This window comes from Myripristis murdjan, chromosome 17 (assembly GCF_902150065.1).
Source record: "Myripristis murdjan chromosome 17, fMyrMur1.1, whole genome shotgun sequence".
Lineage (NCBI taxonomy): Eukaryota > Metazoa > Chordata > Actinopteri > Holocentriformes > Holocentridae > Myripristis > Myripristis murdjan.
This window is the reverse complement of record NC_043996.1, coordinates 14,567,212-14,582,349: the sequence shown is the minus strand read 5'-3', so window position 1 is coordinate 14,582,349 and position 15,138 is coordinate 14,567,212. Positions and strand designations below refer to the sequence as shown.

The 15,138-nt window shown below is 41.9% G+C and overlaps 1 protein-coding gene across 1 annotated transcript; it reads right to left on the bottom strand.

The window, feature by feature from the left end:
* Nucleotides 1-4,692: 4,692 nt before the first annotated feature.
* On the bottom strand, nucleotides 4,693-14,906 carry LOC115374867 (sodium- and chloride-dependent GABA transporter 2-like). The gene is made up of 12 exons (XM_030074013.1): nucleotides 14,777-14,906; nucleotides 14,435-14,519; nucleotides 14,208-14,340; nucleotides 13,661-13,795; nucleotides 11,528-11,631; nucleotides 11,315-11,439; nucleotides 9,422-9,534; nucleotides 9,142-9,279; nucleotides 8,900-9,002; nucleotides 7,200-7,300; nucleotides 5,175-5,345; nucleotides 4,693-4,872 (listed from the first exon to the last, which is right to left on the bottom strand). The coding sequence occupies exons 1-12, from the start codon at nucleotides 14,889-14,891 to the stop codon at nucleotides 4,693-4,695; spliced, it is 1,503 nt and encodes a 500-aa protein (XP_029929873.1). The 5' UTR covers nucleotides 14,892-14,906.
* Nucleotides 14,907-15,138: the final 232 nt, after the last annotated feature.

The following is a 15,138-nucleotide window of genomic DNA, read 5'->3' as shown; positions in this document are numbered from 1 at the left end:
AGTGTCAGAATCATTGTTGAAGTGTACATGTCATTTTGGGATTGTTGATATGTGTGTGTGGTTGTGGCAGACTGAGGTACCTTGAAATTGCATTTGCTGTGACTGTGCAGGCAAATAACAGCATAACGTTTTTTGGCATATGGCCAGCCATATTGATGTTGTATTTTGTGTCACCTGTGACACAGTGAGAGTTAGAGCTCTCTTTCTCTCCAGTACAATTTCTATGTGTGTTGTGGGTTAAGTATGTTTTTTCCAGCGTGGTCTAATTGGGCTCTAGTGACGTAGCTGCTGCTGATTGGACTGGCCCCGAGGCAGGCCTATTAAAGGTCTGGGTCCCTGAGATGACACTGAGGGTTGACTTTTGTCAGCAGGAGCATCATCCCTCCTGGCATCTAAACTTCTGTGAAACTTGTGTGATAGACCTGTGGGTTTAGGTGACTTTTTGTTTATGCTCACGTTGCTGGCTTTCCCACACAAATTGTGAGATTTCGTAAAGCTTGCATGGTAGGATCAGTCAGCCTTGATCAATTTGTTTGCCTGTCTGTTCTGAGCTTTGGCCCAGTATTAATGTTTGCTTTGTATATTCTGTAAATAGATAGACACATTGTAAATAGCATGAAGCCGGAGGGATCAATCACCATTTTCTTTTATTGTAGTTTCCTGTTTTGGTCTAGCAGATGTCTTTTTGTTTCTTTCTTTTCTTATTTGGGGATTAGGTAGAGGTCATAACTTGGGTATTGTCACAGTGTGGAAGTAGGTAGGACCCAAACTCAGAAGACCAGGCAGGCAAGCAGGCTTAAAGACTTGATGCATATTTTAATCTCACTAAGGTAAGTACTCACAGAACCTCAGGAACATAGGGATACACAGGCATGGCAAGTACAACACACAGAATGAACCAACAAAGACAGAACTGAAAAACAGACTTAAATACACTAGAGACTAACAAGGTAACAAGACACACGGGAAAGGGCTGGAACACAAGACTGGAGAACACAGGGGACTGGCTGAAGGAAAAACTGGGGAAGGAGCAGAACAATCAGGGCTGATTACACAAACTCAGGACAGATGTGGGAAGCTGGGAAGGGCAAACAAGACTAAGGGTGTTCCACAATACCAAGTTGGCCAAGTTTGGACTTGCGAACTTTGAAGTTGGGACTTGTTGAGGTTGACTCGGGAGTACAGACTTCGAGGACGTACAGTCATTCTGCAATTGGAACAGCAGCGTACTTGATGACTTCTCCATCTCAACTGTCTTGGCAATATTTAATATAACCAGATATCCTGTAGTGTTTATAATAAAAAAGAAAAATGATATAAATACTACTCTGCCTCCCCCATTTTCATAAATAAATTCCATTTAATTTAGCTGATTTAGTTTAAATAAATTACAGCCTACTGCTCAGAGAGTTACTATTGGTATTATAATAATTACTACAACTCTACCTCGTTCTCGTTTTCATGGGCTAATTTATCAATTTTACAGTTATGAGTTCTCTCATCCGGTGTTGCCGCCATCGCCGCTGGTTGGTGTGAAATGCATGTTGGGATACCTGGCTGTTCCAAGTCCACACAAGTCACCAACCGATGCATCCTCGCTAAAAGGGGTGGAGAAAGAACACATCCAGGAATTTGGACCAGACTTGGTTAGATGCGAACTTTGAATTGGAACAGGACTCGGGTCTCGACTGATGACGTTTCCGCATGTACGCAAGAACACAAGTACAGACAAGATCGCGAATTGAGAAAAGCCCAAAGGCTCTGTCCCAATTCAGGGGCTGCAGCCTTCCAAAGCTGCATTATAATGCCGATTGCATCACAGCGGCGTGACTAGGCTGTCACATTTGAAAATATTTCAAAGTCTCCTTCACATGCGGTCAAGAAATGTGGCCTTCTTTTGGTTGAATTCGGAGGACACAACCGGTGTATCCTACTGGTGTGAATTCATCATGATCGGAGCCAAGACCTCATTGGAGAGCTGAGTCGGTGTGAGGAACGAGAGTTTTTGGATGAAGAAAACCTTCTGTGGCAAAGCATGAGGACGTTCTAGTAGGTTACTGTGAACTGAATAAAGAAGTGGTCTGACAGAGGTAAGGGAGTGACAGTCAGATTTGCCCTGGAGCAGTTTTGAGTCAAAATCAGATCGAGTGTAGTGCCCGTTTTGTGTGGAGACCTGAAGATCTGAAGTTGGCCGCTTGTGGTTTGTCAAGATGGATCTTCATGTCCCCCATGACAATGAGTGGGGTGCCATCTTCAGGAATGAAAGTTACAGTGGTGGTTACAGTTAAAGAATGCATGCTTTGCTTATATATGTACTGATTCAGTTCATTTATAATAAGACTGATTGTTATAATAAGGCTGACTGACAGTGTATCCTTGATTATGGGAAGAAGGGATGGTTGCCAGCAGGGCTATAAGAGAGTTTTCCTGTATAACAGCTGACAGGTTTTTCACTCTTATGCTGTGAACTTGTGCATTGAGTGTAGGTATTGAAACTGTGTGACTGTTTGACATGAAGTGAATTTTCTTATCAGTATTATCACTACGAATGTGTTATATCTCTGTAACTGCTTGTATGTGGGTAATTACCCTCACAGGGGAGATTATGCAGAAGAATAATTGTATCACACATACACACTGCAGAGGAGAATGACTGATGCTGGTGTGTGTGGTCCGGGCGTTAGCTGAACTTTGAGGAAATCTGAGCCACACACAAACGTATGCACACACACTATCCCAAGTGGCTCTTTACCAGTACTAAGCGTGAGGTTTGTCACATAGACCATTACATTAAAATGATAACAGGATGTATCATCTTCAACACCATGAGGGACAGGGTATATAGGGTTTTGGATGGGAGGAAAAGATGGGACATCTGCTGTTCAACTATATTGTTTACTTGTCTGTAATGGCTGCTGTTTAATGTCTCATCATTCAGTTTCTCTTCCAACATAGGTGCTGCACAGTGCTTTAAATATAAGAAAAAAGACAAATGGGACCAAAGCAGATCAAGCATGTTTAACAATATTTTCTGTTAATATATTTTTAGCAAATACAATAATTTCAGTCTCTGTGTAAAATATTGTTGATGTGGTGATATCAAACCTTTTTTTTTTTTTTTTTTAACTTTGTTATTCAAAAATGAGAAATTCACACTGTATGGTATTGATTGTACTTATTTTCAGAATTTGTCATTTTATATTTCTGTGAGAGAACTATATCTGACAACTACAACATCATGTCCACAAAAAGCAGATTTTGGCAATACGTTACACTTCTTGCAGAGGCCGTTTTTGAGAACTAGATCGCCACCTGCTGGCTGTGTGTGTTCAGTACAGATATTTGGACCTGCAGCACAAAATGGGGATCACCTGAGTAAATTGTTATCGAATCACTCTGATGTTGGACATCCAAGCTTTCCAACAATGCCTTGATTTATGGGTTTTTTTTTTTAAATCATTCCAACTATTTAATTTGCACTTCTTTGCATTTCTTAAAAAATTCTTAAGGATGACATTATCCCTCTCTTCTGTTTTCACATTAACCACCTATTACAACACATCATTGTCTGCCTACAACATACTGCATTGCCTACAGTGCTGGGGTAAAGTCAATTATAAATGGTTATGAAGATTCATTAGGGCTTGTCACAGTGGCCAGAAATGGTCTAAAAGACCTCTTCATCTGTTCCTCTGTCACAGAGTAGACCAAGAGCTTTGGGCAGCATAGCATGTTGCATTTAGCTGTGTCTCAGTGTAACTGTGTGCATGTTGGTCTGTGTTTGCAGAGCAGATTTCAAGAGGAGAGCGAAATTAAGGCAGAAAGCAAAATCAGGCCCCTGGATTCCCTGAGGCTTTGCATGGTACAAGGTTTCTGCTTGAACTTAAGAGGCTTTTTGTCTAGCTTCTAATGCTGATGCACTCCCTGCAGTGTGCCTTATTGATGTTCATGATTACATGGGCTTTGCTTTGACTTCATCTCATGTTTGCACATTTCTGTATATGTGACAGAAACGTGTGAGGCCTCAACTCGCCCTAAATTATGTCTGATTAGCATGCAACCTCAAAGTCAAAGTGTGTATGTGGAGTTGTTTATTTAGATCTTGGAAAAACATCAGAACAAAGATCCTTACTGACAATCTTGCAGAGATTACAATGACGGAAATTGCAGATAAAAATCAAACCACTTTGACAGTATCGTAACATGCAAACAGAATAAACTACAAGTTTGTGAGGATGCAGCTAATAAGACGTGTCCCAACAAACTGTACCGATCATCTGATATCTATCACCCTCCTGTGGACAGATCAGAGAACTGGCTCAGTTTAGGCAGTACTGTGAAATTCATTTATTTTAGCACAACTGCTGTGGAAGTGAACTTTAGATTTATGGAAAACGTTGCATATCTCTCCCTCAACTTTGCATGAAGAATACCATGGAGCAGAAAACAGCCAATAAATTCCTTTTCACTTTTTCATCACAGACTACAAAAAAAACTTAATGAATTACATAATGTTTTTTTTATCATATATAGTTGTCCCTGAGGTAATGTTTGTTTGTCAAAACAAATTAAAACAAACAAACATTTTTTTAAATTTTATTTCTTCACAAAAATAATTTCCATGTGAAAAGAATAGTTGGAAAAAATGTCCCCCATGTGTATGACACCCTGTCTAATGCACCAACATCTTTCTCAGTGCTCTTGTTTTGACTCTAAGAAATAACCCTCAGAAATGACATCTGTGGGTTTTTCAGCCATGTTCAAGGGGCACACTTCATCTTTTGTGAAGGACTGACGTGCTTCAGCGTCGACAGTCCTCTTTGTTGACGAGCTGAGCATCTCCTCTGCTGGAGTGCATAAGACTCTGAGTCTCTGGTAGGAGGAAGGGAAGGAAAAGATACCATTAACTCTCCACTACAGCAGACCACACTGCATGACATAAAGCACAATCTGGGCGGCATGAAACCTGTCATTCCTGCCAGTTTTATCCCTTTGACAGTATTAAAATATACAAGAGATTGTAGCAAAATGGAGCGCTCTCTGGCATGAATAGCCTACACGTTACGATGTAGTTAACTAAAATGTTATTGTTTTCCACCATGTCCAAGAGCTGATGAGAGCCCACTTGCAGTGCTGATATATGATGTGTGAAGGCTGTTCAATATGTAGACTACCTGTCTCAGAGTCCCCGGGGTTACAGTCACGCTGTAGAGAAACCAAAGAGGAAACAGGAGAACTGAAGAGAGAGTAAAGAATATCCCAATGGCGTAGCCCCACCACGGGTATTGGTAGGTGTTGTTGTATTTCATGGGGGTGAACTGGATCAGGGAGAACAGCAATACGCCCTGTGAAAAAAGAAGAGAAAACATGAAGGAAAAGCAGCTTTTCATTTAGCAGCAGAATATGACAACCAGAGCCAAATTAATTGTGTAATTATGGGTCAGTATACATTCACATATTTATATACAGTACAGGCCAAAAGTTTGGACACACCTTCTCATTCAATGCGTTTTCTTTATTTTCATGACTATTTACATTGTAGATTCTCACTGAAGGAATCAAAACTATGAATGAACACATGTGGAGTTATGTACTTAACAAAAAAAGGTGAAATAACTGAAAACATGTTTTATATTCTAGTTTCTTCAAAATAGCCACCCTTTGCTCTGATTACTGCTTTGCACACTCTTGGCATTCTCTCGATGAGCTTCAAGAGGTAGTCACCTGAAATGGTTTTCCAACAGTCTTGAAGGAGTTCCCAGAGGTGTTTAGCACTTGTTGGCCCCTTTGCCTTCACTCTGCGGTCCAGCTCACCCCAAACCATCTCAATTGGGTTCAGGTCCGGTGACTGGAGGCCAGGTCATCTGCCGCAGCACTCCATCACTCTCCTTCTTGGTCAAATAGCCCTTACACAGCCTGGAGGTGTGTTTGGGGTCATTGTCCTGTTGAAAAATAAATGATCGTCCAACTAAATGCAAACCGGATGGGATGGCATGTCGCTGCAGGATGCTGTGGTAGCCATGCTGGTTCAGTGTGCCTTCAATTTTGAATAAATCCCCAACAGTGTCACCAGCAAAACACGCCCCACACCATCACACCTCCTCCTCCATGCTTCACAGTGGGAACCAGGCATGTGGAATCCATCCGTTCACCTTTTCTGCGTCTCACAAAGACACGGCGGTTGGAACCAAAGATCTCAAATTTGGACTCATCAGACCAAAGCACAGATTTCCACTGGTCTAATGTCCATTCCTTGTGTTTCTTGGCCCAAACAAATGTCTTCTGCTTGTTGCCTCTCCTTAGCAGTGGTTTCCTAGCAGCTATTTGACCATGAAGGCCTGATTCACGCGGTCTCCTCTTAACAGTTGTTCTAGAGATGGGTCTGCTGCTAGAACTCTGTGTGGCATTTATCTGGTCTCTGATCTGAGCTGCTGTTAACTTGCAATTTCTGAGGCTGGTGACTCGGATGAACTTGTCCTCAGAAGCAGAGGTGACTCTTGGTCTTCCTTTCCTGGGTCAGTCCTCATGTGTGCTAGTTTCGTTGTAGCGCTTGATGGTTTTTGCGACTCCACTTGGTGACACATTTAAAGTTTTTGCAATTTTCCGGACTGACTGACCTTCATTTCTTAAAGTAATAATGGCCACTCGTTTTTCTTTAGTTAGCTGATTGGTTCTTGCCATAATATGAATTTTAACAGTTGTCCAATAGGGCTGTCGGCTGTGTAGTAACCTGACTTCTGCACAACACAACTGATGGTCCCAACCCCATTGATAAAGCAAGGAATTCCACTAATTAACCCTGATAAGGCACACCTGTGAAGTGAAAACCATTTCAGGTGACTACCTCTTGAAGCTCATCGAGAGAATGCCAAGAGTGTGCAAAGCAGTAATCAGAGCAAAGGGTGGCTATTTTGAAGAAACAAGAATATAAAACATGTTTTCAGTTATTTCACCTTTTTTTGTTAAGTACATAACTCCACATGTGTTCATTCATAGTTTTGATTCCTTCAGTGAGAATCTACAATGTAAATAGTCATGAAAATAAAGAAAACGCATTGAATGAGAAGGTGTGTCCAAACTTTTGGCCTGTACTGTACATGCAGTCATTTTTCTTGACATTGTATATTTTATTTTCAACAGTAGAATGTGTAGACCATTATCTCCCTAGTGTCCACAGGTTTAGAGAAATATTTACTTACTGTGCAGACAGCCGGTGTGATGTACTTCCAACAATATTTCATATAGGGCCGAGGGCGGTAGCCAATCATGTCCTTAATTTTGTCATAATAGTGATCAGCACCTTGGAGACAGATATTCATATTAGCTGCATCAGCCTTCAAAGCATGAATGTCATGTGCTCTGGCCTATGCATATACACTATATGGGCAAATGTATTAGACTTATACATTACACCTACAGGTGTTTTTATGACAAGTGTTTGGAGTGTGTCTGTGGGAAATTTTGCCCATTCATTCAGAAGAGCATTTGTGAGGTCAGACTCTAATGTTGGACACTGTTGTTGGCTCACAATCTCTGTTCTAGTTCACCCCAAAGGTGTTGGATAGGGTTGAGCTCAGGGCTCTGTGTGGGCCAGTCAAGTCCTTCCACACCAAACTCAGCCAACCATGCCTTTATGGAGCTTGCTTTGTGCACTGGGGCTCAGCCATACTCTAAAAGAACAGGCCGTTCTCCAAAGTGTTCCCACAAAGTTGGAAGCAGAGAAATGTCCAAAATGTCTTGGTGAGCTGAAGCATTAAGATTTCCCTTCACTAGAACTAAGGGGCCGAGGCCAACCACAGGAAAACAAGCCCATGTCATTATCCCTCCTCCACCAAACTTTACAGTTAGCACAGTGCAGTCAGGCAGGTGACGTTTTCCTGGCATTCACCAAACCCAGATTCGGCCATCAGACCGCCAGATAGAGAAGCATGATTGGTCACTCCTCAGAACATGTTTCCATCGCACCAGAGTCCAGTTGTGGGGTGCTTTACACCGCTCCATCCAACGCTTGGTATTGTGCTTGCTGATGTAAGGCCTGCATGCAATTACTTGGCCATTGAAACCCATGCCAGGAAGCTCACAGCGCACAGTTTTTGTGCTGATGTTAATGCCAGTGGAGGTTTGGAGCTCTGCTGTTATTGATTCAGCAGAGCGTTGGCCACTTTTACACATTATGCACCTCAGCACTTGGTGACCCCGCTGTGCAACTGTACGTGGTCTGCCACCTGGTGGCTGAGTTACTGTGGTTCCTAAACACTTCCACTTTGCAATAATACCACTTACAGCTGATGGTGGAATATCTAGGAGGGAAGAAATTTCACAAACTGACTTGTTGCAACCTATTATATTAATATTTCAGTAACACAATTGAATTCAGTGAGCTCTTTAGAATGAGCCATTCTTTCACAAAGGTTTATAAAGGCAGACTGAGATGTGGTCCAATACTTTTGTCCATATAGTGTACATGTGGACATGTTTTAATTGTTTTTTGTAGTCAGCTGTTGGAGCTTGCTTTGGTCATTTGTGAGTGTGTGTGTATTGAAGAGTAGAATTCTCATCTACCCATAGGTATGTGAATCTTTACAGTGAATGGAGTGACAAAATCTGAGCACAATCATTCATCGTGATGGCAACAACTGGAATAAAACACAGGTTGAATGTAATCAGAATTATCATGTAAGCACTGATGACACCAGTCAAATGTAGGTTTGTAACATCAGTGCAACAGACGAAAATATGGATGTTGATTCTGATTAAAGGCTCTACATCTCATATATTATCTCTTATATCTCTTAGTAATATTCACTGGCTTGTATTATATTTTACTAAATGGATATCTATACATGTATTATTGCCATGGAAGGTACCTGTCTTTGAATAACAACACTCTGTAACTCACCATATACCCATCCCAAACAAACAGGTTCCAAAATAGCAAAAAACATTAGTGGCATTCCACTGCAAGCGTAGTAGTCAAACAGCTGAAATATATAAAGTCCACCCTAAAAGTGCAAGAGGGAAGAAGAGACAGACAGACAGACAGACTAAGAGATCCATAGTCCACAGACCAAGAGAAATAAACACATCAAGGGGTTCATTCTTACTTTAAATTACACAGGATAAAAAAAGAATTTGACTGACCTCAGTGACCATCAACAGTCCAGCAAGGAAGCATCCCACACAGACGGCCAGCAGAAGGAGTTTACGTCGATGACCAGTCAAGAAGAAGGACGGGTACATGTCCGATATGGATGTGATCATGCCTTCCAGATACACAAACTGTGGGTAAAAAGTTTTCATGCTCATTTGTTTGCCCTAATACTCATCAAAAGAAAAATAACTGAAGAGCATCAAACACAATGCTCCTCAAGCTTACATCCTATCAGGATGTATTTACCACAGTTTAATCCTAAACCTCTACCTGACTGTCCAGTCCAAGGAAGATGATCATAATGAAGAAGAACGCAGCCCAGAGTTGGGGAAGAGGCATCATGGCTACGGCCTGAGGGTAGGCAATGAACGCCAGGCCAGGGCCTGAAAGTACAACACAGACCCTCGTCACTTTTTTCACTCTTGTTATGTTGCAGTCTGATGCTACAATCGTTAAAATTGATTTTTTTTCTCTCATTAATCTGCACTCAATACTCCATAATGACAAAGTGAAAACAGAATTGGAGAGATTTTTGTAAATGTATTAAAAAAGAAAAAACTGAAATATCACATTGACATAAGTATTCAGACCCTTTAACCAGTACTTAGTTGAAGCACCTTTGGCAGCAATTACAGCCTCAAGTCTTTTGGGGTATGACGCAACAAGCTTTGCACACTTGGATTGGAGGATTTTCTGCCATTCTTCTTTGAAAATCCTCTCAATCTCGGTCAGGTTGGATGGGGACCGTCGGTGGACAGCCATTTTCAGGTCTCTCCATAGATTTTGGATAGGGTTCAAGTCAGAGCGAGTTGCCCCTAAGCCACTCCTGTGTTGTCTTGGCTGTGTGCTTAGGGTCATTGCCATGTTGAAAGGTGAGCCTTCGGCCCAGTCTGAGGTCCTGAGCGCTGTGGAGCAGGTTTTCATTAAGGATATCTCTGTACTTTGCTCCATTCAGCTTTCCCTCAACCCTGACCAGTTTCCAAGTCCCTGCTGCTGAAAAACACCCCCACAGCATGATGCTGCCACCACCATGCTCCACTGTTGGGATGGTATTGGGCAGGTGGTGCCTGGTTTCCTCCAGACATAACATTCTGAATTGAGGCCAAACGGTTTAATCTTTGTTTCATCAGAGCAGAGAATCCTGTTTCTCACAGCCTGAGAGTCCTTCAGGTGCTTTTTTACAAATTCCAAGAGGGCTTCCATGTGTTTTGCACTGAGGAGAGGCTTCCGTCTAACCACTCTGCCATACAGCCCAGATCGGTGGAGGGCCGCAGTGATGGTGGTCCTTCCAGAGCTTATTCCCTATCTCCACACAGGATCTCTGGAGCTCAGTCAAAGTGACCATTGGGTTCTTGGTAACCTTTCTTACTAAGGCCCTTCTCCCACGATTGCTCAGTTTGGCCGGGCGACCAACTCTTGGAAGAGTCCTAGTTGTACCAAACTTCTTCCATTTGAGAATAATGGAGGCCACTGTGCTCTTGGGAACCTTCAGTGCAGCAAAAAAAAAATTTGTAGCCTTCCCCACATCTGTGCCTTGCAACAATCCTGTCTCTGAGCTCTGCAGGCAGTTCCTTTGACCTCATGGCTTGGTTTTTGCTCTGATATGCATTGTCAGCTGTGAGGCCTTCTATAGAGAGGTGTGTGCCTTTCCAAATCATGTCAAATCAATTTAATTTACCACAGGTGGACTCTAATCAAGGTGTAGAAACATCTCAGCAACAATCAAGAGAAATGGGAGGCACCTGAGTTCAATTTCAAGTGTTGATGCAAAGGGTCTGAATACTTATGTCAATGTGATATTTCAGTTTTTCCTTTTTAATAAATTTGCAAAAATGTCTAAAATTCTGTTTTCACTTTGTCATGATGAGGTACTGAGTGTTGATTAATGAGAGAAAAAAGCAATTTAAAAGATTGAAGCATCAGGCTGCAACATAACAAAAGTGAAAAAAGTGAAGGGGTCTCAATACTTTCTGAATGTAGTGTAATCCGTATGCAAAATGGCAGAGAAGGCCTTGTACGTGATACAGCTTTCTGTTTCAACCCCTTGAAATGGTCAGGGTCATTTAACACGGCTTGCTGCTTCATGTTGACCACCCAAAACAGCATGTATAAAATACAATAGCTCATGACTGTAATTGTGTTGCACTGCAAACAATCAAATACCTGATTCAGCCACCGTTGAGATGCTGACACCCAACTCATTTGCCATGAAGCCAAGGACAGAGAAGACTGCAAAGCCCGCCACAAAGCTGGTTAAACTATTCAGCAGACACAGGGCAAACGAGTCTCTGTAAGTGAAAAAGATTATTATGTATCCTGAGTCATGAGAACCAGAGAGGTTATTAGACAATATAGAAAAATAGTTATTTTGCTTACTTATAGCAGTTGTTGTTGTATTTGTTGTAGCTTCCCATAGACTGCAAACAACCTACGCATACAGCATAGGAGAACAATATCTGGCTCCCAGCATCCATCCACACCTTAATACAAACAATGAAATGTTTTCAGTTGTTTTATCATTTTTCTCCTCTTTTACATTTTCCTCAAAACCACCCAAATCAAGAAGCATCTCCATCACCAAAGGAAAGCTGTCAAACCAAAGGATTTTCATCAACAACAAACCAATACCAACCATATCTGAGGAACCCATCAAAAGCGATGCTACAATGCAAGCCTCAAGGACCGTGGTCAGGTCCAGCAACTCAAGCAGGATGTTGGCAGGGACCTTGAGAAAATCGATCACTCCATGCTTCCTGGCAAGCTAAAGCTTTGGTGCCTCCAGTTTGGACTGTTTCCTCGACTGTTGTAGCCACTGAAACCAACAAGGCAACCCCATCAGAGCGGCGAAGTTGGTGGTCCTAGAAATCCAGCACCAGGAAGAAGCTACAAGATGTGCAAAGGCTATCTCACAAGCTCGTCAGGGGCAGTGGATGACATGGGAGACCGTGGAAAAAAGGAAGATCAGCTGGAAGGACTTGTGGGAAATGGAGGCCACTAGAATCAGCTTCCTACTCAGAACGACTTACGACATTCTTCCCTCACCCGCAAATCTCCACCAGTGGCTGGGCAAAGATCCTGCATGACCTTTGTGCTCAACTCCAGCAACACTGAGGCACATCCTCACTGGTTGCAAAGTGAGCCTCTCTCAAGGCACACTTGGAGGCACAACAAGGTGTTAAAATCCCTGGCCACAGCTATTGAGGCGAAAAGAAAAGCCACCAACGCCACTCCCCCCAGAACATCTATTGCAGTCCCATCATTATCCTTTGTCCACGAAGGGGAATCAGGAATGGACAGCTGGAGGGAGCACTGAACTGGGAAATGCTGGCTGATGTAGGCCAACGGCTCACAATTCCAATGCAAATAGTCTCCTGCGCCTTAAGACCAGACCTGGTACTCTGGTCGAACACTCTGCGTACTGTCTACTTCATAGAACTGACAGTACCATGGGAAGATGCCACGGAGGAGGCCTACGAGAGGAAGATGCTGCGCTACACAGAGCTGAAGGCGGATGCAGAATAGTGAGGATGGAAAGCAACAGTCCACCCAATGGAGGTTGGCTGCCACGGCTTCATTGCTACATCTACCGTCCAACTCCTTAAAGACCTGGGAATCTGCGACCAAGCCCTGGGCTACACCATCATGGAAATATCAGGGACCACTGAGCGTTGCAGTCATTGGCTCTGGATCAGGAGAAAAGACCCCAGTTGGACACCAAGAACTTAGGGACACACACCCAGGTCTGATCAACCTGTGGTAGGCCTGCCTCAGCAGAGGGTGTATTGCGAGTAAAAGGCCGAAACACCCGATGATGCTGAGGTACACAACTGAAGATGTGTCCCTTACTTCTACTGACGGAAAGCATCTTGGGCTAATCTTGTGTGGAGGACCATTCAAAGGTAAACAGGATACTTACCATCTTGTCCTATGTTTTGATATTACTTGTCATGCATTACATTTATGATTACTCTGATTTAGTGGCTCCTAACCAGTGTGGCTTGGAGACATTAATTAGTGCCTTTTGCTCAAACAAGATTAAAAAAAAGATCAAATCACTCTTTCCACTATTTCATAACATTTAATGCAGTCTTTGTTCCACATGGGAATTTTTATTTCAGAATTTCAGTTGACAGACAATTTGTTCGCATGCAAAGAGACAGTTCATGGGTGATATCAATGGTTGGTTGGCAGTCTCACCAACCAACCCCTCTTGTAAATGTCTTGTTTCTCCTTTGATAGATCATTGTGGGAAATCTTGAAACACTGAAGAAGTTACGTCAGTGTAACATGGTTTTCTCTAACCCCTGATTCATTAATTACCTCAAAGTCTCAATCAGGCCCCACAAGAGTAAAGGAAAGTGACTACATACAGTAGGCACAACTATGTTTACACAGCTTTATCAATGGAGCCACAGTAATACTCCATAAAACGTACAGTACGTCTCAGGATAGTGAAATATTAGTGTTAAATGGAATAATTATTCATTATTATTCATTTTTTAATTGTACCTGAGGATCTGCAAGGCGGCTTGGATTAGGCAAGAGGTAAAATTGAATTCCATCTGCAGCTCCTGGTAATGTCAGACCTCGAATCAGTAATGCGACTATCATCACATAGGGAAAAGTAGCCGTGAAATAGACAACCTGAGAGAGAAAACCACCAAAATACAACAATTACATGAGGGAGAGGTTGAATTTCTCCACAAACCATAAAACCAGATTATCACTGAAATGTGTAAATGAGAATGTTATGACGCATACAATACAATGCTGCATTTTTAACAGGTAGTATTAACAATGCTATGCATGCTATGCTATGCTATTACATACCATTTACAACTAAGCTCAATTAACATTGAGGCAAATACGCAACTTAGTGGTGATAGCATTATATTGCGTCCTACATTTAATCCACAACCACTACAGTAAATTATTTACAGAAGGTATTGCATGATGCAAAAAAGAAATAAAGAAATAGAAAGATGCATTACTGGGTGCACAAAATCAATAAATCAATGATATTTAAACATGACACAAGGGCAAGGTACAAACTCACCTTTCCAGAAGACTTGACTCCTTTCCAGATACAGAAGAAACAGATGATCCAGCTTAGTAGAAGACACCCAGCCAAATCCCAGCGGATACTACCCAGCTCCTCAATTCCTCCAGACAGACCCAAGATCCTTCTTCTAAAAATATAAATATAAACATATGTATAGGAAACTGTTCTTCTCAGTTGTGTAAGGCAATTCCTTCACTGATTATGTAAATATAAATACATACTGCCAGAATTCTCTAACTGAAGATGTTGCATTCCCCAAAATCTGTCCATTTGATGTATGATTCTGACCGTAAACAATGCAGTCGTCTTATTGTGGGAGAGGAAGAATAACAAGTGAGAATAGCATTTTCTTAACATGTTGATGAATAGTTCTTCTCACATAGCCAGCTTTCTAATCTAATGCTTTTTTTTTTATTGCAACCTTTAGTTGGACAGCAATTTCCTTCAAAGTGAAAGGAAGGAAAAGGCAAAAAAAGTAAGCGCAAATTACTTATAGGCTTAAAAATGTGGCCTCCAAAATCTTAGTAATCGAAACATGATATTGACATAACAGATGTGTGTACCTGTGTTCCAGGTGTTGTTACAGTTGGACCAGGGGAGCTCAGCATTGAAGGAGAAGAACAGATAGAGGAAGGCCCAAGCCAGTATGACGATATAATACATCACAGTGTAGAGCATAATCACTACACCACCGTAGCCTATACCTGATGGCAAAAATGTGTCATTATTTGCAAATATGCAATACATTATCATTTACAGTGTGAAAATTCTGCATGTACTGTATTGTGTTATACTGGGGATTCTGCTGAACTAGGAGTACCTTGAAAAAGAGGACATATTTTCCTCCAGCATGTGATTCCACCCTGATTGGTTACCTGTCCCAAAGACACTTCCAAAAAGAAAATGGGGATTCCACAGGTAAACA